At 39.3% G+C, this 27606-nt stretch overlaps 2 protein-coding genes across 5 annotated transcripts in view; both read left to right on the top strand.

Moving 5' to 3' along the window:
• Positions 1 to 2164, top strand: part of PTPN22 (protein tyrosine phosphatase non-receptor type 22) — a 44947-nt gene extending 42783 nt beyond the window's left edge. For 3 of the 4 annotated variants that reach the window (XM_087827649.1, XM_087827651.1, XM_016223303.2), the window contains 2 exons: positions 1147 to 1224; positions 1986 to 2164. In XM_087827649.1, coding sequence (XP_087683775.1) covers positions 1147 to 1224; positions 1986 to 2050 — 143 coding nt within the window. In that variant the 3' untranslated portion in view covers positions 2051 to 2164. Of the gene's footprint in view, positions 1 to 1146; positions 1233 to 1966 lie in introns of all 4 variants that reach the window. The other variant, XM_087827650.1, reaches the window with a different exon arrangement.
• A 1889-nt stretch (positions 2165 to 4053) lies between these two features.
• Positions 4054 to 27606, top strand: part of RSBN1 (round spermatid basic protein 1) — a 28332-nt gene continuing 4779 nt past the window's right edge. The window contains exons 1-6 of the mRNA XM_087827989.1: positions 4054 to 4798; positions 12964 to 13637; positions 24459 to 24596; positions 24913 to 25055; positions 25768 to 25935; positions 27079 to 27187. Of these exons, the coding sequence (XP_087684115.1) occupies positions 4093 to 4798; positions 12964 to 13637; positions 24459 to 24596; positions 24913 to 25055; positions 25768 to 25935; positions 27079 to 27187 (1938 nt within the window). The 5' untranslated portion in view covers positions 4054 to 4092. The remainder of the gene's footprint in view (positions 4799 to 12963; positions 13638 to 24458; positions 24597 to 24912; positions 25056 to 25767; positions 25936 to 27078; positions 27188 to 27606) is intronic.

Below are 27606 nucleotides of genomic sequence, written 5' to 3'. Positions count from 1 at the left end.
GGGTCGAAACTAAACAACTGGTGTGACCGTGGCAAAGTACCACCTGAAATGCAGCCCTTGTCATAGGTCAGTTTTTTGGCCAAAGGGTAGACTCGGCTCCCCCAGAAGTGTGGAAGCTGAAAACTGGGCAGCGGTGATTTCTTAAAGAAAAATTTAAGTCCTATGATCAGAAGTAGAAGGAATTAATGCTGGGCAGGTGGCATAAAAATATCTATGACAAGCCAATATTCAAAACAGCGGTGCCCTCTGATAGGTACGCAGAGTCTCGTCTCCTGTTGTAAAAAGCCGGTATTTTTTGGAACAGTTGTTTTCTTTCCAAGGGATGTGTACACCTCTCAGCTCATTTCAGTAGATTGGTATCTCCCGAACTTTCTCACCTGTACCCACTTCTTATTCATGTCTCTATGGTCAGTGCCTAGCCCAATACCTGGCATATAGTATTTTAATAAATATACATATTTTAATTGAGTTTGATTGAAATTCAGTATGTACTTTAGTGATTCACACTCAGGTACCTCCAGGAATGGGGAGCTGTTTCCAGAATCCTAGTAATTGGGCAGAAACTGATACATGAGTATTAAGGTGCTGGGAAGAGAAATACTATATGTTCCAAGCCTACCTATAAGTAGCTAAAATAGCAAAACAAAGAAACATAATGCTTTTGGGAGATTCCAGGCCTAACCAGAATCATCTATAATGGAGAAAAAGTAGACAGGAAAGTGAAGAAAAATATTCCAGGAGTAGAAGATAGTGTAAGAAAATCGCAGACTTTGCCACAGGTGAACTAATGTGGAAAACAAATGATTGAAAAGTATACTTTGAGTAGAGAGATCGATGGTGATGGAAGGAGATTTGACTTGGGATGGTGAGACACAGTACAATATACAGATGACGTACTATAGAACTGTACACCTGAAACTTCCTTAACCAATGCCACGCCAATAAATTCAATAAAAAATTCACATAAAAATGAGATTATAGTGTCACCGTTTGTAAGCATCTGTATTTTGTTACATTTGATGGTGCTATGTTTATCCGGGAGTATTACTTCCCTTGGAGGAAGTGTTTGCCCTCACCAATGACGTGGTCTGATCAAGTTACCTCGGGTTGTCTCCATCTCCCTCACAGTTTTTCTTTTCATTCTAGGCCTCTGTAACTCCCCAGCGCCACACAAGCCTGCGGACTCTGTTCAGCCAACTAACTCCAGCTCCCTACTGAATTTTGGTATGTGGGTTATTTTCAAGCACAGAATAAATGTTTACCTAAATTATCCTCTTTTAGTATAAGAGATATAACTCCAAATAGGATTTGAGGCTGCATGTATACATCCTTATATTTATATTCTTTGCCATGCAATTTATCTTTTTATTTTTTACCTTCAGCTACCACTTAACATCTTACATAGGACTGTGTATTCTATTACACAGAATTGCCTGGCATAGGCAGAAAATAAAGCTAGGTAACCAGGTTTCTTTATCTAATTATTACCATTATTAAATGTGTAAGTGTTCTACACATTTAAAATGTTATTAGTATTCTATTGTTATCATTTAAACATTAACTTAATTACTGTAATACCTTCACAATCTGTTACTAAATTGATCAAAGATGCTGCTTAACCTTTTGGGGGGAAAAAAATCCATGTATTTGCATATATTATAGTACACTCTAAGATCCATGTATTCATTTTTATATTAAAAAAAATCTGTTTTTCAATTTTATTTTAAAAATGTGTTTTTTCAAAAATAGTTGATATACAGTATTATATTAGTTTCAGGTGTACAACATAATGATTAGACAGTTACATAACTTACAAAGCGATCACTTGGATAAGTCCCATGTGACACCACACGTAGTTGTTACAATGTTACTGACTATATTCCCTATGCTGTACTCTGTATCCCCACGACTGTTTTTACTACAGGCAGTGTGTACATCTTAATCCATTGTCCCTTTTCACCCTCAGCTTTATTTTTTGTTCCCAGGTTTTGCAAATCGTTTTTCAAAACCCAAAGGACCAAGGAAACCACCGTCAAGTTGGAATATTTAACAGAACCTTGGACTATAGGCTGCAGGTGCACCTGCAAAGAACTTCCAGGACATGGCGAGCTAAAACAAGTGTTCTCTATTCATAACGTCAACAGTGCAGCTGTGGTAACGTGGCAATAGCTTTTATAAAGGAAAAGCAATACACAAATGGTGCCAGAAGTTTTACACTTACTCTCATTCACACGGGTTCGGAAACAACAGAAAAAAGCTTGTCTCTTCAGTGTATGTGGAGAATGCTGTCAGAGAAAGTTTGGGAATGGACTTTTCATTTTTGGAAGTTATTTTTGACTTGACTTTACTTTTCTATATAAACTTCAAAAGATTTGTTAGAAATGGGTCTTGATTAAATGTCTACATTGCCAGAATTTACTGTAAAAAGCGTTTTTGTTTTTTAAATCTTATCTTGTGGCTGCAATACAAAATTACTGCTTGTGACAGTGATTTTGCCTGGGGAGTTATTTTTGCCTAAATGGACTATACCTTGAACATCTCCCCAAATGTTGTGGGAAACAAGAAGTTATATTTAAGAGAATAAAATATGTACACAATGACTGTAATCTTATTTATATATATATCAACTAACAAGATGTTCAGTTACATTCCTGCTAAGTTTTAACCAAAGTGACTCAATTACCCAGTCTACAAGAAGGACCAACAAAAATAGCTACTTTTGGTAGCCTTTTCATTTCGAAGGTTCTGCGTAAACACGTGCCACTTACGTCCAACCCACCGGAGGCGTTACTAGTTAAAAAACTTTTTTCTACATGAATGTGGATCTGACACATTTTAAGAATACCTGATCTTTCAAATCTAGTTTTACGTAACAAATAAAAGGTAGGGGGCAATTACTACAAAGGGTTCTCCAGAGTTCTCGGAAATGATTTTTTTTTTTAATTTCAAAAAAAAAAAAAAAAAAAGTCTATGACTTCTAGGAGCATGAAATACTTCAAAGGGCATTTGCGTTTCGGTATTTTCCATGGGGAAGCCAAATGCGGGCGTCAACTGGCTGAGACACTGTTCGGCCCGTTCACCGCGGTACCACGTACACAATAGCTGCTCAATAAACTCCTTCTTCAAGCGACGTCCCGGGCGCGCTCACTTTGCGCCGCACGTCTCCGGGCGCCGCGGGCACCGAGCCGCACTGCTCCCCCGACGTCTCCACCAGGGTAGAGGAGGAACCCTAGGCCACCCCGAGGTGACCGGGAGACCGGCCATGAACTTCCGAGCCTCATCCCCGGCAGCGGCGGCGATTTGGGGCGTGTTCGCCGGCGGGCGCGCTTCTCAAACGTCTGCAACCTGATACTTACGATTTGAAAAATCTTAAATAAAATTTAAACACGTTTTCCCATTTAGAGTTTCCCCCTAACTGTAGGAATGTGCTCCAAAAGAACGACGGGCTCCGCCTTTCCAGGGGCTGATTGGCGGGGAGGCGGGTGGAGGGCGCGGCGGGGCGGCGCTCGCCCGGCTCCCGGGACGTCCCCGCACCTGCCTCGCCGCGCCCGGAGCCGTAACCATGGCGATGCCCGCGAGCGGGGTCAAGACCTCTCAGGATTGCAGCCCTCCCCCCCCCCCCGTAGGTTTTCCAGCAAAATCGCCCTCGTTTTACATATGACTACGTGCCCCTCTCCTCTTCCTCTCGTCGCTTGTTCCAGGATAAAGGCCGGCGATTCTTCTACCTCACAAAGGCCGAAAGAGGAACGGGAAATTGAAAAGTAACTATGGAGACCACCCGCTCCGCGTAAAATGACGAAGCGGCCCCAGAAGACGGTAATGGGAACGCGCCGCCGGGCTCCGACAGCCTCGGACATTGTTCGGGCCGTTACGGCCGTTGGCGGCAACTCTCCGCCCAGCGGCGGTTGCGTCGCAGCCCGGAGCGTGACTCGGCGCACGCTCCCTTTCCGCTCCTCCGCCCCCGCAGCCGGGGAGGCGGCGGGGGGCGGGGGAACTACCGCTCCCAGGAGGCTCTGCGCGGCCCAGGGTGCTTTACAATAGAGCCCGGGTGGGGAGGCCGGCGGAGAAGCGCTGGGAACGGCCGCTTCCGGCATGTTCAGCTCCGGACCGAGAACCGCCGAGAAGCGGAGGGCGGCGGAGGGACTCCAATGCCCAGCGGGCCGTGCGCGGGAGGCGCTTGCGCGATACGCGGACGGGGGGGCGGTCGGGCCATTTAAATGTGTGTTTGTGGGTGAAATGGCTGCGCAGGTCGGAGCGGTGCGCGTAGTACGGGCGGTGGCGGCGCAGGAGGAGCCGGACAAAGAGGGGAAGGAGAAGCCCCATGCTGGGGTCTCGCCGCGGGGAGTGAAGCGGCAGCGCCGAGCGAGCAGTGGGGGGTCTCAGGAGAAGCGGGGGCGGCCGAGCCAGGACCCCCCTCTCGCTCCCCCTCACCGGCGGCGTCGCAGCCGCCAACATCCCGGGCCGCTGCCGCCAGCGAACGCAGCCCCGACCATCCCGGGCCCTGTTGAGCCTCTGCTCCTGCCGCCGCCGCCGCCGCCCTCGCTGGCCCCCGCCGGGCCCGCCGTCGCCGCCCCGCTCCCGGCCCCGGGCACCTCGGCCCTCTTCACCTTCTCGCCCCTGACGGTGAGCGCGGCCGGGCCCAAGCATAAGGGCCACAAGGAGCGGCACAAGCACCATCATCACCGCGGCTCCGACGGCGACCCCGGCTCCTGCGTCCCGGGCGATCTCAAACACAAGGACAAGCAGGAAAACGGCGAGAGGACTGGTGGGGTGCCTCTCATCAAGGCCCCCAAGAGAGGTGAGAGCAGGCGAACTGCCCCGAGCTTGGGCTCCAGGTCTCTCTCGGCACAGATATCCCGCCCCTTTAGCCCTGAAAGACGCCAACCCCCTGCCTACCTCCCGCCGCTCTGCTCCCCTCAGCCCGCTGGGGTGGACTCTGGATCGCAAGACGTTGACACCGTCTGACCTACTTGAGGCTTTTCGCTTCCAGGCCGAGCTGTCAGTTACTACCCCCCTTGCTAGTCCCCCCGCCCCCCCACTCCTCCCAAAGCCCTTACCGACGTTTGTTTTCAAATTCGGCAGGGTTTCCGCGCGGTGCGGTCCTGGGCGTGGGATTAAGGTGGGGTATTAAAAACTGCCTTTCTAAAGTGGAGGCTCCTTAGCTAAAATCTTTTCTTCCTGGTTTCCTTGATGGTCGCTTTAATACTCACTCTCCTCCGAAATCTTCCAGGGTATGGTTTGGGGCTCTTAATGAGTCTGAATTCTTACACAGGTTACTCACTCACGGATTGCTTTAGTTTCTGCAAGGTAAAATATCAAACGCAGTTTATCTTCGTGTTTGTTTTTTTAAAAATCTGGAGGTGGTAAACATTTTTAAAATTTTCACATTAGATCTTAAGCCTCAGAGAAAAGATGGGGAAGGTCTTCTCTCCCCTTTGATCCTAGGAAATAGGACCAACCGCCCCCCTAGAAAGTGGGGTGTGCAGTAGAAGATATTAGAGGCTAGAATTCTGCATGCATGCTATTTTGTCTGGCACAGCAGATTGAGAATTTATTTAATTCCAGTAACTCCGATTAAGGTCAAGAATATTTAACCTAGAATATGTCGACTACCTAATTAGGTGTGGATTCTAGAGAAATTAGGGTGGCCAAAATTGCTGTCTTCCTATTTCCAAGTACCTGCAGCATTTGTTTATATTCGCTGTAGAAGGAAGGGCGGGAGGGGCCGGGGTGCTGTATGAGTTTTGATTCTGCCGTGCCTTTGTACTTTGTATATGACTTTATGTAAGGTTAGTTGTATCTCCTCCAGAAGGTTTTAAGATACTTTTGTGTTCCTTGGTACTGGGCCAGTTAGGTTATTACATGTTAATGAAGCAGTCTTCCAATCTAAAGTTCTGTGAGTCTTGGATGCCTTCACAGTTTTGGTCTTAGACTAAGACTAATCATCTATATATTTATTTTGGGTGTTACTTCCAAAATAGTGCAGTTTATTGCAAATAATTGCTCAGTAGTATTTATTGAATTCAGTTAAATCTTTCTTCATTTGGTGGTATCCAGATCTTGGCCTCAGGAGTAGAACTTGTGCTAGGCTGACTGCAGTGCCGGTTCCCACCATCAATATGCAGGGATCTTGCTCTCTTTTATTTTTACCTTTATTTCTCACCTCATTTTGTGTATGTGTTTATGCTTTAACCATACAGGGCTACAGGTAATTTTAGAGGTTTTCCAATTCAAATTTATGTAATATGAGAGGAAAAAATTAAGGCCCAAAGTAGTGCCAAGTATAAATATTTAAAAAATTTTAATGGATCATTGGCCTAATAGGGATTAGAACCCAGGTCTCCTGAACCCCAGTTGCAGCTTCATCCCCTGGCTGTGCGATGCTGCTCGCTCTCTGCTATTCAGTTTTTCCACGTCTTTGCTTACCTTTTCCCCTTGATGTCAGGGTGGCAGTAGCCAGTCCCATCCGGAATTTCTGACCTCGCCCCCTTTTATGGCAATTACATGTAAATAATTCACAGTGCGCTTCTCTGGAGATTGCACAGGTCTCATGTCTTTAAAAAACAAAAACCTTTAACCCAATGCTGTCCGACAGAACTTTCTCCAGTGATGGAAATGTTCTATATCTGTGCTGTCCGGTATGGTATTAGTCATCATATGTGGCCCTTGAAACAAGTCTTAAAGACTTGAAATGTGGCTAGTGTGACTGAGGAACTGAATTTTTATTTACTTCTAATTAATTTATAATTAAATAGTTCTTTTTGGCTAGTGGCTACCACATTGAACAGTGTAGCTTGAAGCATTAGTAGTTTTTCAATATGTGAAGAAGAGGAGTGGGTTAAGATCGGGTCATTTAAACTTTTGAAAAAATTGAGATATAATTGCCCTGGTCAGGTGGCTCGGTTGGTTGGAGCATCATACCAAAAAGGGTTCGGTCGGACCCCAGGTCTCTGCAGGATCCCCCTCCCCCTCCTTCCTCCCTCCTCCCTCCCCCATCCCCCTCCTCCCACCCTCCTTCCCCTCTCTCTCTCCTTCCTTCCTCTCTCTTTAAAATCAATTTTTTAAAAAAACATGTCCTCAGATGAGGATTAAAAAATAAATAGAAATGTAATTGACATATATTAGTTTCAGGCGTACAACATGATTGATACTTGTATATATTGTGAAATGATCATAAGTCTAAACATTTTAACTTTTGAATGAGAGACTGCTGGATTGTGTATTCTGGGGGAAGAACTCTTCCTGTCCAAATACATTGGGGAAAAACTGAATACCATAGCCTTCCAGATACACGACACACTGGCTACACACACATACACACACACACACACACGTGTGTTTTATTGATTTTAGAGAGAGGAAGGGAGAGAGAGAGAGAAACATCGATTGGCGACGGGATCAGACCAGCAACCTGGGCACCAGGAACGGACTGGTGACCTTTCAGTGCATGGGACGACACTCCAGCCAGGGTACACAGTGGCATTTTAAAAGTTCTGAGAACCCTACAGAAAATAATCTGGTTTAACCTTGTTTAATTCAGGCTCTGCCCTGGCCAGGTAGCTCAGTTGGTTAGAGCGTCCTCCCGAAACACCAAGGTTGTGGGTTCAATCCCTGGTCAGGACACATACAGGGGGCAACTAATGAATGCATAAATAAGTGGAACAACAAATCAGTCGGTTGCCCTCTCCCTCTAAAAAATCAGTAAATGATCCAGGCTTTTGCACACACTTTTCAACACCTTTTATTTTTTTGCTGAGCATCTTTATACTCATTACTGAGGTATTCAGGAGGCGTCCCTCTGGAGCCAATCTGAGTTTAAATCTCGGCTCTACCACTTACTGTGTGACCATGGGCAAATTACTTTAATCTCCATCAGCTTTACATTTCCTGTTTGTAGAATAAGGTTGTGATATTTCTTTTATAAGGTTGTTATGTGGTTTAGATGGGGCAGTGCGTGGGAAGCACCTGAAACAGTGTCTGGCTGGTACTAGGCACTGTTAAAGCTGGCTTTTGTTATCTTACCCTGCTTCGTCCTTGAAACAGCTCTAAGATTCATAAGGCGGGTGCCTAGACCCTTGTTATTTACAGAGCTGTGTCTTCCCTTCCCTTATCCTCAGATTTTTAAAAACTACTTTAACTTTTTATTTTGAGATATTCACAGGAAATTGCAAAAATAGTACAGACGGGTTCTTTTCCTCCAATGGTTACATCTTACATAACTGTTGTGTAATATCAACACCAGGTTATTGACATTGGTGTGTGTGTGTGTACTTTTGTGCCATTTTATCACCTGTAGATTAGTTTAACCACTACTGCAATCGAGATTCAACTATTCCATCACCATGAAGATCTCCCTAGTGCTATCCATGTATAGTCTTAGGAAGCTCCTGTCTCCCCACCTTCCCTAACCCCTAGAAACCACTAATTTTTCTCCAGCAACTACTAATTTTAACTATAATTTCATGATTTTGAGAATGTTATATAAATGGAATAATATAGTATGTCATTTTCTGAGACTTCCCCTGCCCCACTCAGCATGATGTTCTTCAGATCCATTCAAGTTACTGTATTTATCAGTAGCTCACTCCTTTTCATTACTGAGTAGTATTCTTTGGTATGGATATACCACAGTTTAACCATTTACTTCTTAAAGGATAGTTTGGTTTCCAGTTTAGCTATTATGAATAAAGCTTCTGTAAACATACATGTTCAGATTTTTGTGTGGATGTAATTTTCATTTTTCTGGGAATGCAATTGCTAGGTCATATGCTAAGTGTATGTTCAGTGTTTTGTTTTTTAAAGACATTGACAAACTATTTTCTAGACAGTCTGTACCATTTTACAGTCCCACCAGCAATGCATGAGAGATCTACTTCCTCTACATTCTTGCCAGTATCTGGTATTGTTGCTATTTTTATTTTATCTTTTAATAGATATATACTTTACATTTGAATCTGCGATCCATTGGAGTTAATTTTGTATAAGGTGTGAGGTTTAGGTTGAGGTTCCTTTTTGAATTTCTTTTGCACCTTTTTCAAAAATCAGTTCCACTGCCTATTTTTGTATGAACTGTGAGCTAAGAATGTTTTTTATATTTTTTATATTTTAAATGGTTGAAAAAAAACAGAAAACAAAGCCATGACATGTGAAAAATCATATGAAATTCAGATTCAGTGTCCAGAAATAAAGTTTTATTGGAACACCACTCCATTCATTCAGATGCATTGTCTACGGCAGTTTTTGCACTGCAGCAGCAGAGTAGAGTAGTTGACACACATCATGTGGCCTGCAAAGCTTAATATCTGGCTTTTTATAGAAAAAGTTTGCCAACCCCTGAGGCAGCTCATTCGGCTAAGAGACTTGTTCCTGCACACCAGCCCAGCGGTACTCAATCCAAACTCATGTTTAGCTTCACCACAAATTTCGGATCCCAGACATTTAGAGTTGCTCATAAATAGTTTAATCTGTAAATGCTAAGGTAAACTTGCTTTATCTGTAAAATGGTACATAAAGTGATTTTTAAAGAGGTAAAGTCACATGCTTAAAATTTTCTAGTTAGAAAGTGATAGAACTGAATCTAGAAAATATTAAATATTAAGAGATGTAAAATATTTTTATTTTTTGTAAGCAACAGGCTTGAGTCTTAACCTGAGTCTTTTGAAATCTTACCCGGGTCCTTTGAAATCTTAATTTTTTCCCCTCTCCCTTTTAACTGTTCATTAAAAGCATAGAACAAACTTCCTTCACAAAACCCATAAAAGGAAGTAATGCTTTTTTTAAAATCATTCTTGGTTAAATTTACTATTTTAGTAATAGTTTTTAAAAATGGAAAAGGAGTAAGTCGATTCCTGTAGCTCCCTTCTCCAATGACATTAAATGACAGGGTTACTTTTACGTATTCCCTGTGAGTCAGCCTTCCTTTCTCAAATTTTTTCGTCTTTGACCAGCTGCCCAAACTGCTATCACAGGGAGTGTCTCTAAGTCAGTCTACTAAATGAAATTTTCTATGATGTCAAAAAGCTAAATTGGCAGGAATTTTTAATCAGAAACAGTTGATTGTTTTGGTGATAAGAGTTAGGAATTACTTTGGGATTATACAGAGAACTGAAGTAAACAGTCTCATTTATCAGAGCAACAGCTTCAGGGACTGATACCTTTCCTAACCCAGCGACAGGCAAAAAAAGCCTTTAAGGCCATGAAAATTTTTGTATAGCATAATGCCATCTTTGTGATCGTGCAGAATTATGTAGTGGGCACTCGGTAAAATATTTGTTGAATGAAGTAATGCTTCCTTTATTGGAATTTCTTCTAAGGCACTTCAAGTCCATTAATTATAATTAGATCATTTTAGTGATCATCCAATGGGAGTGTTGCAGAGAGGAGGCGATAGAGAAGGCAGAGGGAGAATGGAGTGGAGTGTAACCAGTCAATGTGTCTGTCTCACCCCCTTCTCTCTCCCTCTCCCCCTTTCCCTCCCTCCTCCCTCCTCACTCCCACTGTCTCTAAAAATCAATGAAAAAAATATCCTCGAGTTAGGATTAACAAAAAGAAAAAGAAATACCATTGGTAATCTGATAGTAATATAGAAAATGTGTTACAATCAAGGCAGCTCTTTGGTGTTAATTTCAGTGGCAGATCTAGGTCACAATTTATCTTCTGCATACAAATACCTCCTCTGAAGCTTGAAATAACAGGATCTATTCAGAGATTTTTTTTTCTTCTGTGAAATTGCTAAAACATTTAGCCAGAGGGTAATTAGATGATTTTTAAAAAATTGGTTTAACCTTCCTTTTAATGGCATTAACGTTTAGTTGCTTGGGAGAATTGCCTAAATTACTGACTTGATATATGGGAAAACTATTTCGATTAATTTTATTTGGTAAGAAATACAAATGACTGTTACTAAGTGTTTTAATGAATTCTCAAAGATTTAGTTGTATGTAGAACACAAGATTGCTTTTTCTCTTGCCAATTTAAATAATCTGATGACATGTATGTTTTGTTAAGTGATCTCAGTTTAATTGCATATGATGTTTGCAAATGGTTTTCTTTTTGTTTAAACGCAAGTGTTAAATAGAATGAAAATCATTTGGTATCTGTCACTTTAAATTCTTGATTTGCACTTTAAAATATTTTCTTTAGAAGATTTTATAACCTGTAATATCTGGTGATTAGAATGATTTTGTATAGAGTACTGCAACTATCATATTATATACCAAGTAAAGTTTTTACTGTGAAATTTATTGAACTTGTTCTTCCCAGGTGTAGTAATAGGATTATCTGTCTTAACACTGAATTCGTTGTCATGCCAGAAATACTATTATTGGATGGGGAAATTCTATACAGTAAATACCACACCATGCTTGAAGGTTGGTCAGTACTATACCTGATATTTAATCCTAAAGAATTCTTGCTAGGTATATGTTCCGACTAGTAAATAAAAGATGCCATTCTATTTTGGGTTTGTCAATCCATGACAATCCCTTAAAATTAATAATAAGTTTTTTAGTTATGATATGTTTTTGTAGAAAATTAGAAAATACAGATAAGCAAAAAAGAAGAAAGCTAGACATTTATAATCCTACCAGCCTAGATAGGATTATTAACACTTTGGTATATATTTCTCAGGTATTTTTCTGTGTTGTATGTATACGAAATATGTATAGATAAGTCAGAATTTTTCTCTCTTTAGGTACTTTGCTTCTCCCTGGAATACTTTCCTCTCAAAAACATGCTTGTGTTATCTCATTATTTAGGACTCAGTCTAAATGTCACCTCCCAAGAGAGCTTCCCCAGCATCTAGTAACCTACTGATAACTTTCTTTTTCTTGTACAGCTAGATTGTAAGGTCCAAGAGAGTAGGGATCGTGTCTTTCTTAGTTAATACTGCATTCCTAGTGCCCAGAAGTGTCTTTGGTATATAGTAGGTACTAAATAAATGTTTGAATAAAGGAATGTCTAATATTATAAAAATAGGATAAAATTATACATGTGTTAGATGCTCAGGGAAGAAATGTATATCTGACTTTAGATTGCTTACAGTTTAGAGGAAAGGTGGAAAATTAAATAATAGCACTGAATGTGGTAAGTGCTGTGATGGGAAGTACGGTAATAAGGACACACATTGTAGGAGTAGTGTCCAAATTGAGTGGAGAAGAGTTACTAAGAGATGGCTTTCTAGAACAGTGACAATGTAAACATTTTGTAATCTTGTAATTTGTCAGTTCTTTTCATCTATAATATGATTTATAATGGTTGGGTAGTATTTTATCATATACAAGTACCAGAGTTTAATCAATATCCTATTAATAGACATTTAGGGGATTCCCTAAATAACACTGTCATGGATGTTTTTATGTATCTAAAGTTATTTTCTTAGGTAATTTTTACTTGGAAGTGGAATTTTTGGGTCTGGGAATTATATTTTCAAGGCTTTTGGTACCTAATAATTTTGGAGGGTACCAAGTTGCCCTTCAGGAAAGTTGTACCAGCATATACTTCCAGTAATATGAGAATGCCAGAAAAAATATCTTTTTTGTCAACTTGGTAGGTGAAATGCTGTCTTACAGCTTAATTTGCCTTTGCTTGACTCACCTCTATGTGTCATCATCATGTGTAGACTGACAGCAAAAGATGACAGGCTTCAATGTAGGTTTTACATTGGTCACCATACTGTATGGCGTATGTGAAATCAATTATGTCTGTATTTCCTTTAGTTTTTTGATTGCAGGTCATATTAAAATTATATGCTGACCTTTGCATTATCTGCCCTAGCGTAACCTTCAACCCAGAATATTATTGTATTTTAAGATTTCTGTGTTACTCATTTTATAAACATGTAAGCTGTATTGGCAAATTCATAGAAACTGAGAATAGGCTATTTAATTTGAGATCAAGCACCTTAGAAGTTTGTATGTTGACACTAGACCTGGCAACTAACTTCTTTTTAATTATTGTGGCCAGAAACACCAGATGAAAATGGTAAAACCCAGAGAGCGGATGATTTTGTCTTGAAGAAAATAAAGAAGAAAAAGAAAAAGAAACACCGAGAAGACATGCGAGGAAGACGCCTTAAAATGTACAATAAGGAAGTACAGACTGTTTGTGCTGGCCTGACGCGCATCAGTAAGGAAATCCTCACCCAAGGACAAGTGAACAGCACTTCAGGAGTTAATAAGGAGTCCTTCAGGTATCTGAAAGATGAACAGCTGTGCCGATTAAACTTGGGCATGCAAGAATATCGGGTACCCCAAGGAGTGCAAACACCTTTTGTGACCCACCAGGAGCATTCTATTCGTAGAAATTTCTTAAAAACAGGTACTAAATTTAGCAACTTTATTCATGAGGAACACCAGTCCAATGGGGGTGCTCTCATCCTTCATGCTTACATGGATGAACTCTCATTTTTGTCTCCAATGGAGATGGAGAGATTTTCTGAGGAGTTTCTTGCTTTGACATTCAGTGAAAATGAGAAAAATGCTGCTTACTATGCTTTAGCAATAGTGCATGGAGCGGCTGCCTATCTCCCGGACTTCTTGGACTATTTTGCTTTTAATTTCCCCAACACTCCAGTGAAAATGGAAATTCTGGGCAAGAAAGATATCGAAACAACCACCATTTCAAATTTTCACACTCAGGTAAGGTGAAATCATTGTGAAATTACTTAGTAAGTACAGTCACAGCATCTCAGCGGCAGTGTCCCCATTCTGTTGCATCGCATATGCCAGCACACTTTGATAAAAACTCATGGTGATGAACGTGGTTCAAATTGTTTATTTCATTAATTGAAAAGTCCTCATTGCTGAAGTTGTTTGGGATGTGGCATATTATTTGCTTGGTCTAAGAAATGCTTTATACCTGTAATACACGATTACACATCTTCATGGAAATCCAGCTTGAAAACGAATTCATTCTTCCACAGATCAGGTAATGCTAGTGTGGATGGTGTGATTAGATCTGGTAGCTTCAAGGTAATTTTAGTCAACTTAACTTTTTGTGTCATATTAAAACACATGAAGGCATTGGCCTATTTATTTGCCAGGTTTTTGCTCTCGTTTTTCTTTCAGTAACTTGTTGGCAGTCTAGCCCATAAACAGACCTCCTTTATGTGTCGCTAGGAAGACCGCCATAGCTGCTCCTGCCTGTGCACTCTTGTCGTTGAAGACATTTTCTGAAGCCTTGCTTGGGCAGCTAGGCTTAAGTCAGCAGGGAAACCTCTCCTTCCTAACCAGTGGTTTTAAACCAAACTTTTTTTTTCAATGAAGTTGATAGTATTTCCTAGGGTTTTTTCTTGCTTTTCTTATAAAGATTACGAACAAGAATGGTCAGCTATAAGTTTATGTTATAGATAACAAATTCTACACAAGTTTCCTGGAGAATGTTATACTCTTAGAAATTTATGGTTATATAACCTGTTTATTTCAGGTTAATAATTTGCTGCCATTCTTTTTTTTAAAGATTTTTAGGTAAATAGATTCTTGCCCCATAAGACTCTCGGCTCTCTGCATTATGTGGTTTCAAGCCACTTCCATATGAAATCTCCTCTAACTTGAATCCTTTTAGTGATTCTTACCATCCTTGCCTCCAGTGAGGGGAGTATCCAGTTTAGATTTATGAGCTTCAGAATTTCTCTAATTGAAGTTCTCTCTGCAGTAGAGAGAGCAGGAGCAGCCAATCTGGAGAGGTCGCAAGATGGGGCTGCCCAAGATGTTGGAACACGATGTGCAATAAAGGGCTTCGCCTTGGATTTTGGCCTTGTTACCACAATCAGGTACCGAAGTGCTGACTTTTGTAGTAGATTTTGTTTTTTCTTTTTCCTTTTTTTCCCCAAAGGAGTGTAGCCCCTTGGAGTTTAAGGGATCCTATTTTTATCAATATTGCAGAAGGGACTGAAAACAGTTCTCCTAATATTGTCCATAGTCCCCATAAGTCCCTATTTAACGAAGAAAGATATTGTTGAGAGCAGAATTAATATGCTCTTATCATTTTTTTAGTTTAGAAAGATGCAGTAAATTTTCCCCTCTGATTGGTAGGCAGCAAGCATATTTGAGAGGTAGTGCAGAAACATGTGGGGGAGTCCTGGTTTTGTGACGGTGGCTTCCTGGCTCCCGCGTTGGCCTGTGGTGGACCAGGCTGCCGAGGGCCAGCGCCGCACATTCCCTGCTGATTTTTGTCCTCTGGTTAACTTTCTAATGGAGCTGAGATTTCAGTGACTGTGCCAACAACTTACCTTGAGATTTCCTTCAGTATTTATAAAACAACCACTTTTTAAGAACATATCAGGCTGTTTTAGAATTAGATATCAGTAAACACTTCAGCCCCATGAGAATAGCGAGAACTACTAAGTCTCATGCTTTGGTGATCCTGGAACTTCGTTTTATTTACGAATTTTGAGTCACTGGAGAGAAGTATGAGATGGTTGTGGAGGTTGGTGTAGCCTAAGAAACTTTAAATTTGCATCTGTGGAATCGTTGGCAGACATTGGAATGGAAGCTAACACAGTAGTTCAGATTTATTTAGCACTTCGTGGTTTGTAGAAATGCTTTCACATTCATCTGAATATTTTAAGCACAGCTCTTGTGGTGGTAGGTAAAGAGTTTTATCTGTGTTTTGCATCAGAGAAATTGAGGCTTGGAGATGTTTATTGTTATCCAAGGTCATGTAACTAGTATGTAGAAGTCAGGGTGCCAACTAGGCCACTTGAACAAGATGTGAATCATTTTACCATACTTCTTCCTTCCTTCCTTTGGTTGTTGGAGAAGTGACTAGTGCTTTTATTTGTCCAATACTATAGTGAGTGAAATTAAAATATCTCTGTTTAAGACAATATTTGGAAGGCTATTCTAATATTTTTAACAAATGCCTTAGGATTATTGGGAATTAAGTGAATAACTTAGGTATTTTGGACTTCTGTGTTTTGTGAAGTCTTACCAAGTTCTGTTAAGCCAAAAATAAAGTGATGTAAATTTTTTATTACCTTAGAGACGCAATTATTGGAAGTTATAATTTAAATATGTAGACATAATAATTATTCATGAGTATATTTCGAGATAGTTTGTTCAGCAAACATTTATTAAGAACCTACCATGCACTGCACGTTCTGTTCTTAAAAGGACTAATCGATGAGCTCAGTCCAGTGGAAGAGATGAATAAACCAGCGATTGTAACAGTTTGACAAGTAATAGCGTAGAGGTCTACATGGGGAAATCAGTTGTGAGAGGGAGCATCATTTGTGATGCTGCCTTACTCAGACTCAGGTGATTAGAAAAGGCATTTTAAAGCATGGAATGTTTGAGTCGAGTCTTGAAAGATTAGTACTCAGCTTAATAAGGGCATTAAAAGAATAATACCTTTGCAAACACGGACATTAAAGAATGTAGCATTTTCAGGGAGCTGCAAATAGCTTGATACACATAATGGCAAGAATACATGCTGACTTAAGGGATGTTGAGAGTTGAGACCAGAGAGATAGACAAAATCAAGAGCGGTAAGAGCTTTACATGACATGCTGAAGAAAAAAAAAAAAATAGTACTTTTTCTTAAACGTAATGAGGAATCATTGGTGAATTTTAATAGAGGCATGTTATCAAGTTATGTTTGCAAAGATTACACAGTAGTGTGGAGGATGAGATTGGAAGCAAGATTGGTTAGGTTACTGTGGTAACAGACAGAAATGATTTGTGTCAAAATTGATGTTGATGCTAGAGAGGAAGGAATGAAACTTGAGAAATGAGTAGAAGATGGGATTATTTGTGCTTGGTGAGGGGCAAGGATAGGGCCTTAAGGTATGATTTTGCCAACGGGCTGATGGTGCTGGTCACAAAGTCAACATAGGGTTGAGAAAGCTGGCTTGGGGGTGGAAGGTGTTGAGGAGTTCTGTTGAGATCTTTTGTGTTGGAGGTACCTGTGAAGACTATGGTTAGACATGTCTATTAGGTAATTAAGTATGTGGATTTAAGATTGGGAGATGTGTCTAGGCTGGAGATGCAGAAGTTGAATCCATTGGCATATAGGTGATGCAGGGACAGTGTTAGAATGGAAAAGAGATAAAGTGGAGAACCGAATCCTATGATGCACCCATGTGTAAAAATAAGGAACAGGAGAAGAGAGAAGAAAAGGCAGAGAGGTAGAAGGAAGTTCAGATGACAAGTTTTCTGGCTTTTATGAATGATGGAGTGATTAAGTATCATACCCACATAAGAGAGCAAGTAAGAGAAGGATGGGAGAGTGTTAGGTTGCTCAGTTGGGAATTGAATTGGAAATATTATCAAGACCAGTGCTTTGCAAACCATAGCCATCTTAATATGGTGAATTATAATTTTTTTAAAGAAGCTTGCTGCTTAAAGTGTGCTCTGTGTATGAATTTGAATTTGGCATCAGTAGGGAGCTTGCTAGAAATGCACTCTCAGACCCCTAACCACATCTTCTGAATCATAATCTGCATTTTAACAAGATGCTCAGGTAATTCACATGCACATTAGAGTTTGAGAAACACTACTGTAAACTCATCGCCATTAGCTGGAGGAAGTAAAATGTAATTTGTTCTATGCAAGAAAACCTGTAGCTTATATTATTTTTATATTTTTAAACTATTGTAGTCACAAAGCTAGGATGCACATATAGGTGATTTTTTTTTCTTTAAGTACTTTATAAAACTTAAATATTCTGACGCCAAAGGAGGTAAGTTCATAAGTATCAATTGAAGCCCCAAGCTGATCCTCAAATTTGATGACTTCACTCTCAGCTGTTGATGCAAGGACAACTTTGTAAAGTGTGAGTTCTTAATCTAAAGGACTACAGTATGGTATTTTTATAATTCTGTAGGATTTTTCAGGTCTAATTAGTTTTAAATAGTCATTGGCTAAATAACAGTTTTGACCAAAACATTTAAGTGTTTGTGGAATCTTTTGGTCAGTTAATGGAGAAAAATTAGAAATGTATTTCTCTCTAAAATACATAAATATATATATATATTTTTAGGAATAATATAATTTATGATTTTTTTCCTTAAGTATTATGTCATGCAATTATTGGCACTAGGAAACTTTTTTAGTGGTTTTAAAACTTGAAGTATTCTATAATTATGTAATACTTGGCTCCCCTCCTTATAAAAATCCTATAGCAGCCGATAAACTGATTAACAATTCAAATATACTTGTAGTCATTTTATGGACTAACAGGATTTTAGAGTAGGTGGGGACCATTTCAAACCTTTGTTTTATAGGTGAGGGAGATCACATTCTGGTTGTGACCTTTTCCAAGGTTAAAGAATGGCTGTTCCTCAAAGAGGAATTGTTTTTTCCTGACTTTGAATGGTATTAAATCCTATAGGTGAGGGTTTAGCATATTTTAATATGCACATAAAATGCAGATTTTTTGATTTTGTAAGTCTGTGTTGGGGCTTTATAATCTAAATTTCTAACAAGCTCCCAGATGCTGCTGATGTTGCTGGTCCATGAACCAGGAAGGCCGTAGGTCTTAAATTCTGTACATATGTTGCAAACAAGCAACAAAAACACTAAAAATATAGTGAAGTTAAATGGGGAGTTATTTTAAATATCAGCATCTGAGACTAATTTCACTGTATAGCAACTGCGTAATTGAAGGGTATATATGGAGAATAGGGTGTGTATATGTATGTGCTAGGGAGAGAGGGAATTAATTTAAAGAGTGTGTCTACTGTAGTAGGGTTTTTTCTCTTTACCTGGCAAATGTGTGTATTTTAAGTAGCTCTTTAACTTTATTTAGAAGTTCTTATAAATGCTACTTTTATTACTATAACATGGTACTATGTACTCTTCCAGAGAAAATCAACAAATGTTATTTCTTGCATTTATCGTGTGTTGTGGGAAGGCCTAAAATGGGCTTATAGGTGCTTCCCATGTTTGATTAATATCATTCACATTTTATAGTGAATTGGTGGACTAATTAAGAGTAGAACTAGTAGGGTGCTTTGTAGCGTGGTGGTAACTGAGAAACTCTTAAGGGACTACACATCCGTGTGTGATCTAAAAGGAAAAATAAACATTTTAAGAAGGCTTATAAAATAAAAAACAGCATGAAAATGGTATGTTTGGTTCTTTTTTTCTGTCATTCTAAGTATAGTTTATAATCTCACTTTGGACTCATATTTTTTACTGTATGTGTCAAAGTAGGAATGCTTTTCTCTTCACAGGTCACAAAGTTAGGACGATTGCTGGCTAGCTTTTTCCTTTCTGGTTTTTAAATAATCAGCTTAAATAGGTTTCTTCATGAAAGTGAGTTCTGTGCAATAATTATTCCCCCCACCTCCACACACAGGGTTTCCCATATAGTGTATTTCTAGCTTAGTGTTAAGTTTTGATTTTAATAATTTACTTTTTAGAGCAATTTTAGGCTCATAGCAAAATTGATGGGAAGGTACAGAACTTTCCCACATACTCCCAGCCCCCACCTATACATAGCCTTCCCCATTATCCACATCTCCTACCAGAGTGGTACATTTATTACAATTGATGAGCCTGTACTGACACATTATAATCACCCAAAGTCCATAGTTCACACTAGAATTCACTCTTGGTGGTGTGCATTCTGTGGGCTTTGACTTGTATCCATCATGGTAGCATACAGAGTATTTTCACTGCCCTGAAAATCCTCTGTGCTCTGCCTGTTCATTCTCCCCCCCAATCCCTGCCAACCGCTGACCTTTTTACTGTTTTCATAGTTTTGTCTTTTTCAAGAATGTCAAAAGTAGGTTTATAATTGTAAGTGAAACAGTTTATTCTTGTATTATTTATTTATTATAGTCCATACGAACAACTGTAAACTTACTTTACCCCACCCTGTAGTATGTAGCCTTTTCAAATTGGCATCTTTCACTTAATAAATACATTTTAAGGTTTCTCTGTCTTTCCATGGCTTGATAGCTCATTTCTTTTGATCACTGAATAATATTCCAATATATGAATGTATCACAGTTTATTCATTTACTTACTGAAGGACATCTTAGTTACTTTCAGGTTTTGGAAATTATGAATAAAGCTGCTGTCTTCTAAGTTTTTAAATGACTTACTAAAAGGTGTATGTAGCTTAGTTGGTGTGGCTTGGTTGAGCATCGACCTGTACACCGAGAGGTTGCAGGTTAGATTCCCAGTCAGGGCACATGCCTGGGCTGTGGGCTCGATCCCTAGTAGGGGGTGTGCAGGAGGCAGTCGATTGATGTTTCTCTGTCACGTCGATGTTTCTCTCCCCCTCTCCCTTCCTCTCTCTTTAAAATCAATACATAAACATATCCTCAGGTGGAGTTAAAAAAAAGGGAGGTGTATGTATTAAGAGCACAATTGAACTTAACTCTCAGTAATTGATACAGGACAACTTGTTCTAATCTAAAGGACTGTATACCTATTGACAGCAATATATATAGTATTCACATATAATTGTTTAAACTTTTATAGATATTATAAATATATTAAATTTTTTGAATGCATGCAAAGCTGGCTACTATTTTCTTAGAGGTATTTCCCCCCTTGATGTCATAGTCCTCCCCACTTTGCCTTCAGATTTTACTAAAGGCATGTGATTTAATACTTTATGAGTAATATATTGCATGTATCATTATGCAGATTGCTTTGGTTTCTCCATCTGGTTGCAAACCTGGAACCTGGAAGACGTCCTTGACATTCCTTTCTCTTTTCTATCACATGTAGTCTTCTCCAAGTCCTGACAATTTTATCTCCTGGATTTAAATCTATTTTTCAATCGGGCCACTGCTGTTAGCTTAGTCTGTTGTTTCTTATTTAGAATATTACAGAAACCTATTAACTGGTCTCTTCTCTTTCAGTGCCCCTCTAAGAAAATGAAACCAAACCAAACAAGAAAGACCAAGCCCCTCTTCCCCCCCCCCCAAAATAAAGGCCAATCTTATAACTTTCCTTTTCTGACTTTAGTTCGTTTAGTGATTCCCCAAAATTCTCAGTGTGTCTTTAAGGCTTTCCATAATCCAGCTACAGCTCATTTCCCCAGGCTCATCTTTATTTATTTATTTATTTATTTATTTATTTATTTATTTAATTTATTTTAGACCCTGGAAAGGGTGAAAGGGATTTTGTTTCCTTGAAACTTGGTCTGCAGATTTTAGCTCAGTGTTACTTTGAGAAACACCCTGTCCCCTAGATCACGATCCCATGTTCCCTTTCTTAGCGGCTTATGCCCTCCATTCTGAAAACTTGCCACAGTTTATAATTTAAGTATTTGTTTAGATTAGCGTCTGCCTTTCCCTTCTAGACTGTAAGCTTCCAGGGGCCAAGAATGGGTCTAGTTTGCTGTATCTGTGTTTAGGACAGTGTATGACATATAATTACAGTAAACTTTTATTAGTGAATGATAGAAGCGTTCCTATAGCTTCTATTCTTTTTAAAAAAAAATCTATATATCTTTATCGATTTCAGAGAGAGGAAGGGAGCGGGAGGGAGAGAGAAACATCAATAATGAGAGAGTCATTGATCGGCTGCCTCCTGCACGCCCCGGACTGGGGATCGAGCCCGCAACCCGGGCATGTGCCCTGACTGGGAATTGAACCCCTATGGCCTGGATCCTGGGTCGACGCTCAACTGCTGAGTCACACCCGGCCGGGCACTTCTATTCTTTATTTAAAGTTATTTAAGTCTACTCTTCTGTGCTAAACCTCCAAATATTTGAAAATTGTGTCCTCGCTTTAATCTTTTCAAGTTAAATACTTTTAATTTCTTTACTGTTTCTCCAATTTGTTTGGTTTTCAAGTTCTCTTTTGGGAGTGCTCTAGTTATAGACTTTCTTTTCAGCCCAGAGCAGGAGATAATAATCTCGATGTTATCTGTGCAACACAGAGGATTGCCTCCCTCAGCTCCAAGTATGCAAGATACAAGATACAGGCTAATCCACTATAACAAAGAGATCTCACAGACAGTGGCCAAAACAAAATAAAAGTTTTTTGAGTAATAAGTCCAAAGGTGTTCCGTGAGGTCACCCAGGATTCTGCTTTCCTTCTGCCATTCCCTTTGGTGTTGTCATATGCATGGTTGAACCTGGCCCTCCAAAGAGAGAAAGAGGAAGTGGAGAGCAGTCTGCTTACTTATTAAGACATGCTCTGGAAATTGTATTTATAACTTGTGCTAACATCTCATTGGCCAGAACCTAGTCACAGGCCACACTCAGCTGCCAAGAAGCCTAGTTCAGCTGTATGCCCAGCAAGTTCTGTTACTAAAAACAAAAACAGTAGGTCAGACACTAGGGGATAATTCATAGTTTGCTTGTTTGGCATCAGTGCCACATAGTTGGTACCTGTGGGATTTCTGGTAATAAATGCTGTCCATCTTCTAAGCTGTGCCATTAATGATTTAAATGCAGCACAAACATTAGCATTTATTAAAAATTTTTACTCATGTGATAGACACACTAATCAGCTTTACTACTACCACTACTTTTTTTTTAAACCATAGTTTAATAGTTGGTTACTTCATTTCTAGCCTTAGCAAACATATATTTAACAATTTCCCCCTTTCAGGTTTACTTACTTTTTCTTTCCAAATAGGAAAGGATACTTTATGTCACATATTATTTATCCTAGGTATTTGCATTTTAAGTTGTCTTCAAGTTCAGTGCTATTGCATTAAGTGGTTTTAAGTTAGGAAACCTGGAGTATTGTCATATAAAAATATTAATTCAGTCTCACTTTGTGTGCAAAATCTAAAGTAATGTGAATTTCTTCAAATTAATAATGCGTTAAGAGCTGCATAATCTCAAAGCTAGCAGACCAAGTAAATTGCCAATTACCACAGGCAGTGTGCTTCAGGATTGGTCTTGAGTTATGTGAGCTTTAAATTGTGATAAGTTTTTAGAATTTTCTCTAATAAGAGGCCATCATGTATAATTTGGAAGCCTTTTTAGGTAAAGGAACTTCCGATAATTGGGAATGGGGGAGGTATTTGGGGGGAGACTGATGTTTCTTGTTGCGCATGAAAGCATACATTTTTTAGAACAGGTATCGAAAGTTAAATCTGCTTTAATCCTTTTAGGGTGCCTGGCTGAGAAAGGTTAGATACATGCTTAGAAAAGCTCTTTTACTTCCCCTTCCTTATCCCTGTATCCCATGACCATCCTCTTTCTCAGTCTGCCTCCCCTGGCTTTTTATAGCTTGATGATCAGATAAACGAATGGAAGGTAACTCGAGTAAAATATATGCCAGGTAATTCTGGCCTGGGCTGTTGCTGCTTAGCGATCACCTAAGGGGATCTTGGGGGAAAGATTTATAAGGACTTAAAAAATAAATCTCTGCTATTTGAGAACAAAATCTAAGACCCTTTTTCTGTGCGTATGTGTATGCGTGGCAGTGATGTTAAATTGTGGAAAAAAATACTGGGTTGATTCAGAAAATGCTGCTAAAGAACTAATAGTACAGAATTGTGTAAGAAATACTAGATGGTCATTTATGCTTTCTATTGAGGCAAAATAGGTGGTATTTAAAACAGTAGCAATTGATTTTGTTTTGAGTGTTTAATAGGGACCCACCTTATAAAGGTATGACTGAATTGGAGTTAGGAGTTTAAGAACATCATGAAATGACTGAAAGAATAATATCAGATTATACTGATATTATTATATCAATATAATAATATATTAACTTGTAGATTCCATTTGAATGCTAGGATTCTTCAGGCTACAAATTTGTATAGAATATGCCCTAAATGTACTAGAGAGTTGATGTAGAGAAAATGTTTATGTGTTTGCAGGTAACATCAGACTTCAGGAAAGGGAAAAATCATGAAGGATGATCAGGAAAGCTTCCAGAAGAACAGAAGTCTTGAACTGATCTTTGAAAGATAACATACAGTTTGACAGCAAATAGGACATTCCAAATAGGGCAGGTTCAAGAGAAAAATCATTGCAGGTAGAAAGAAATAACTTTGCCATCAGTAGGCTAGAGAAAAAGATGAGCCTGCCTAGGGTGAAGGATCTTATATGGAAGTAATGGAAGACTGGGTTGGATAACAGCCAGCTGCTATCTGGCCTGATGTGAAGGCTTTCAAGGTAGGGAGTAAAATCTGAATATGGAGGATTAGTTTGACCATGGTGTGCTCTGCCAATTTTATTGTTTATTTACTGATTTTCCATAATTAAAGGTCACTTTGAAGTGTTTACGGAGTTCAAAAATTATTATTTTCAGAGAAATTTAAGTATATCTTAATGTCTTCAATATTTCCTTGAGATGTTGTGACCATAGACTAACTTGCACCTTGAAATTTCGGTTGTGGAACATATATCAATGTTTTTGTCAGTGTGTGTGGATGCTTTTCTGTAACTGTTGACTTTGTCCAAGGTACTGACCATTGAGTTCTTAATATATAGAAGAAATAGCAACATTGGAAACAATGGCCTATTCTGACTCGTCAATTATGTTATAGTATACCTTCAGTCCTTTCTCCCCCTCTTTCGTTTTATCCCAGGTCAACAGGACATACTGCTGTGGCACCTACCGAGCAGGTCCTATGCGGCAGATAAGTCTTGTTGGAGCAGTAGATGAAGAAGTTGGTGATTATTTCCCAGAGTTCCTTGATATGTTAGAAGAGTCACCATTTCTGAAAGTGAGTGTTAATTCATATTATTGAAGTTCTGATAATTACCTAAGTAGATACTTTTCATTAAAAAGTATTAAGCTAACCTTGCTGTTAATACAAAATTTTACCCTGTGTTTTGAATAGAAATGTTTTGTTTAGAAAATTATGGCTATAAAATATTTAACTTGGTTTTCTTTTGTATATATAAGTTACTATCTAATACATTTATTTCTTTGTATGCATACACAAAATAAACTTCCTAGAGTTTTCTTTTGGGTGGGATGGTTACCTTATAAATAATCTAAAAATTTTTTTTAATGTGACTCATTCTTCTGACTTCTAGATGACTTTGCCCTGGGGTACACTTTCTAGCCTCCGACTCCAGTGTCGGTCCCAGAGTGACGATGGGCCTATCATGTGGGTAAGGCCAGGAGAGCAGATGATCCCTACAGCAGATATGCCAAAGTCACCCTTCAAAAGACGACGGTAAATAATTATTCTTCTCAAAAGGCAAAAACACTTTTTTTAGTCGATTGTTTATAAAAATGATTGAGACCTGAACACAGTTTGAACCTCTAGATTATTTGAAGAGCTATCTTAAATAAATCTTCTAATGGTCAGTCCTTCAGTCCAGTCTACTCATTACACAGTCATCACAGTGATGACTTTTTTTTTTTGGTAATCTTTACCTGAGGATATTTTTTCCCATTGCTTTTCAGAGAGAGTGGAAGGGGGGGCGGGGAGAGAAAGAGACACATCGATGTGAGAGAGACTCATCCATTAGTTGCCTCCCACACTTGCCCCAGCCAGGACCAGGGATGGAGCCTGCAACTGAGGTACATGCCCTTGGCCGGAATCAAACCCAGGACCCTTGAGTCTGCGGGCCAATGCTCTAACCCTGAGCTAAACCGGCTAGGGCTTGAACTTTGAATTTTATTTTCTGTTGCTAGACATCTAAATTTTATATATTCAAACACTGTATTTGAGCCAAAGATACAGTTTCTATATTATGACATACTGAGAGAGGAAGGTAATCACATTAACCATTACAGTAGAGTGTGTTTAATGCTAATGATCAAAATCATTGATTTCCCTCAGCCCTTCTCTTATTTGAAATTTGTTATCTGAGCTGACTTTTTTGCCTTTTTACTATTAATACTTTTTTCTTCTCTTTACTTCATAACCCTATCAACTCCAGATCAATGAATGAAATTAAAAATCTCCAGTACCTACCTCGGACCAGTGAACCCCGGGAAGTCCTCTTTGAAGACAGGACAAGAGCTCATGCTGATCATGTAGGTCAGGGGTTTGACTGGCAGAGCACGGCTGCTGTTGGGGTTTTGAAAGCTGTACAGTTTGGTGAATGGTAAGTTAATGGAACTCAACTCTAAGGTTAGTTAATATATAAGAATGTAGACTCTTAATTTGAAAGGTTGGGGACCAAGTTTTTAAAAATTGACTGGACATAACAAAATTGAAAGTGTACAGATCAGTAGTGTGAAGTATACTTACATTGTTGTGAAACAGATCTCCAGAACTTTTTCAACTTGCAGAACAGAAACTATACCCACAAACAGTAACTCCCTTTTCTCCTCTCCCCCAGCTCCTGCTAACAACCATCATTCTACTTTGTTTCTGTGAATTTGACTACTTTAAATGTCTCATATCAGTGGAATCACACAATTTTCTGTTGCTTATTTTACTTAGCATAATATCCTCAAGGATCACCCATATTGTATCAGGTGTCAATTTCCTTCCTTTTAAAGGCTGAAGAGTAGTGCATTATATGTATATGTCACATTCGGTTTATCCATTCAGCCATCAGTGGGTACCTGGGTTGCTTCCACCTTTTGGCTGCTATGAACAAATGTCTTGTGTCCTTGTTTCCCATCTTTTGGGTATACCCAGAAGTGGAATTGCTGGATCATACAGTAATTCTATTTTTAATTTTCGTAGGAGCCACATACCATTTTTTTATAATGGCTGCACCCTTTTACATTCATTTGGGGCACAGTTTTAACAAAGCTCAGAACATAGAATTCAGCCCATTTTAGAACTTTTTTTTACTTTGTTTTTCATATTTATGCCAGGACTGTCAATATTATTGTAGAGTTTGATCTGAGTATTTCAAGTTAAAGATTATTCAGCTTTCCCCCCTTGTCTACTTTGTAAACTGGAAGGGGTTTGATAATTTGTGTGGCTGACAATGACATTATAGGGTGGCATTGAGATGGTGGGACAGAGTGGTAAGAGGATTGCAAATGCAACTAGTTCAGAATAAAACTTTTTTTTTTATCACTGTTTTAGTTTTGTAACAACTAACCTACTTGTCTTATTTTAAAACAGCTTTTCAAGTTGATTACAGGAGCAAATGTATGTGTTGTCCTTGGGAGCTATAGCTCTCTATTCTGTGCTAGTAGCAGCATTTCCAGAAACAGGAAAACTGAAAGCTGTCCTCCTTTTCCATTATGAGACAATTGTCTCTAAAACTTAATTTTGTTCATTTTAGGAGTGACCAGCCTCGCATAACCAAAGATGTGATTTGTTTTCATGCTGAGGATTTTACTGATGTTGTACAGAGACTTCAGTTAGACCTTCACGAACCTCCAGTTTCCCAGGTAACAACTCCTGCTTTTTTATTGCCCTTTGAGTGAGATAGGAAATAAGTACCTTTACCCATTTTACTTTGCATTTTATCTTATAGTTGGATATATGGGATGGTGAATTTAATTTTGTTACTAGTTAAGGCTGTGTGTGGAGTGTGTTGAAAATCATTAACACCCAGCTTCCCACTCCGAGTGCTTGAGAATCCTCTCCTCTTTGGGATGCCAGGTGGGCCTGGGATGGACGGAGGCCCAGGCATCTCGGTTCTGGCCTGAGCAGTCTCAGCCGTTAACCCCGTCGCACCGGGTGCCCTCACCTGCAAGAGGATGAGAGATGAGGAGCCGATAGATGTTGCTCTTCTGTGTGGCAAAGCATACTGATATTTAGCTGCACTTAGGAATATTTATTTAAATGGTTCCCTAGGCCCATCTGA

The sequence above is a fragment of the Miniopterus natalensis genome, chromosome 19, assembly GCF_054644295.1.
Source record: "Miniopterus natalensis isolate mMinNat1 chromosome 19, mMinNat1.hap1, whole genome shotgun sequence".
Classification (NCBI taxonomy): domain Eukaryota; kingdom Metazoa; phylum Chordata; class Mammalia; order Chiroptera; family Miniopteridae; genus Miniopterus; species Miniopterus natalensis.
This window is presented reverse-complemented; position numbering and strand designations above follow the sequence as displayed.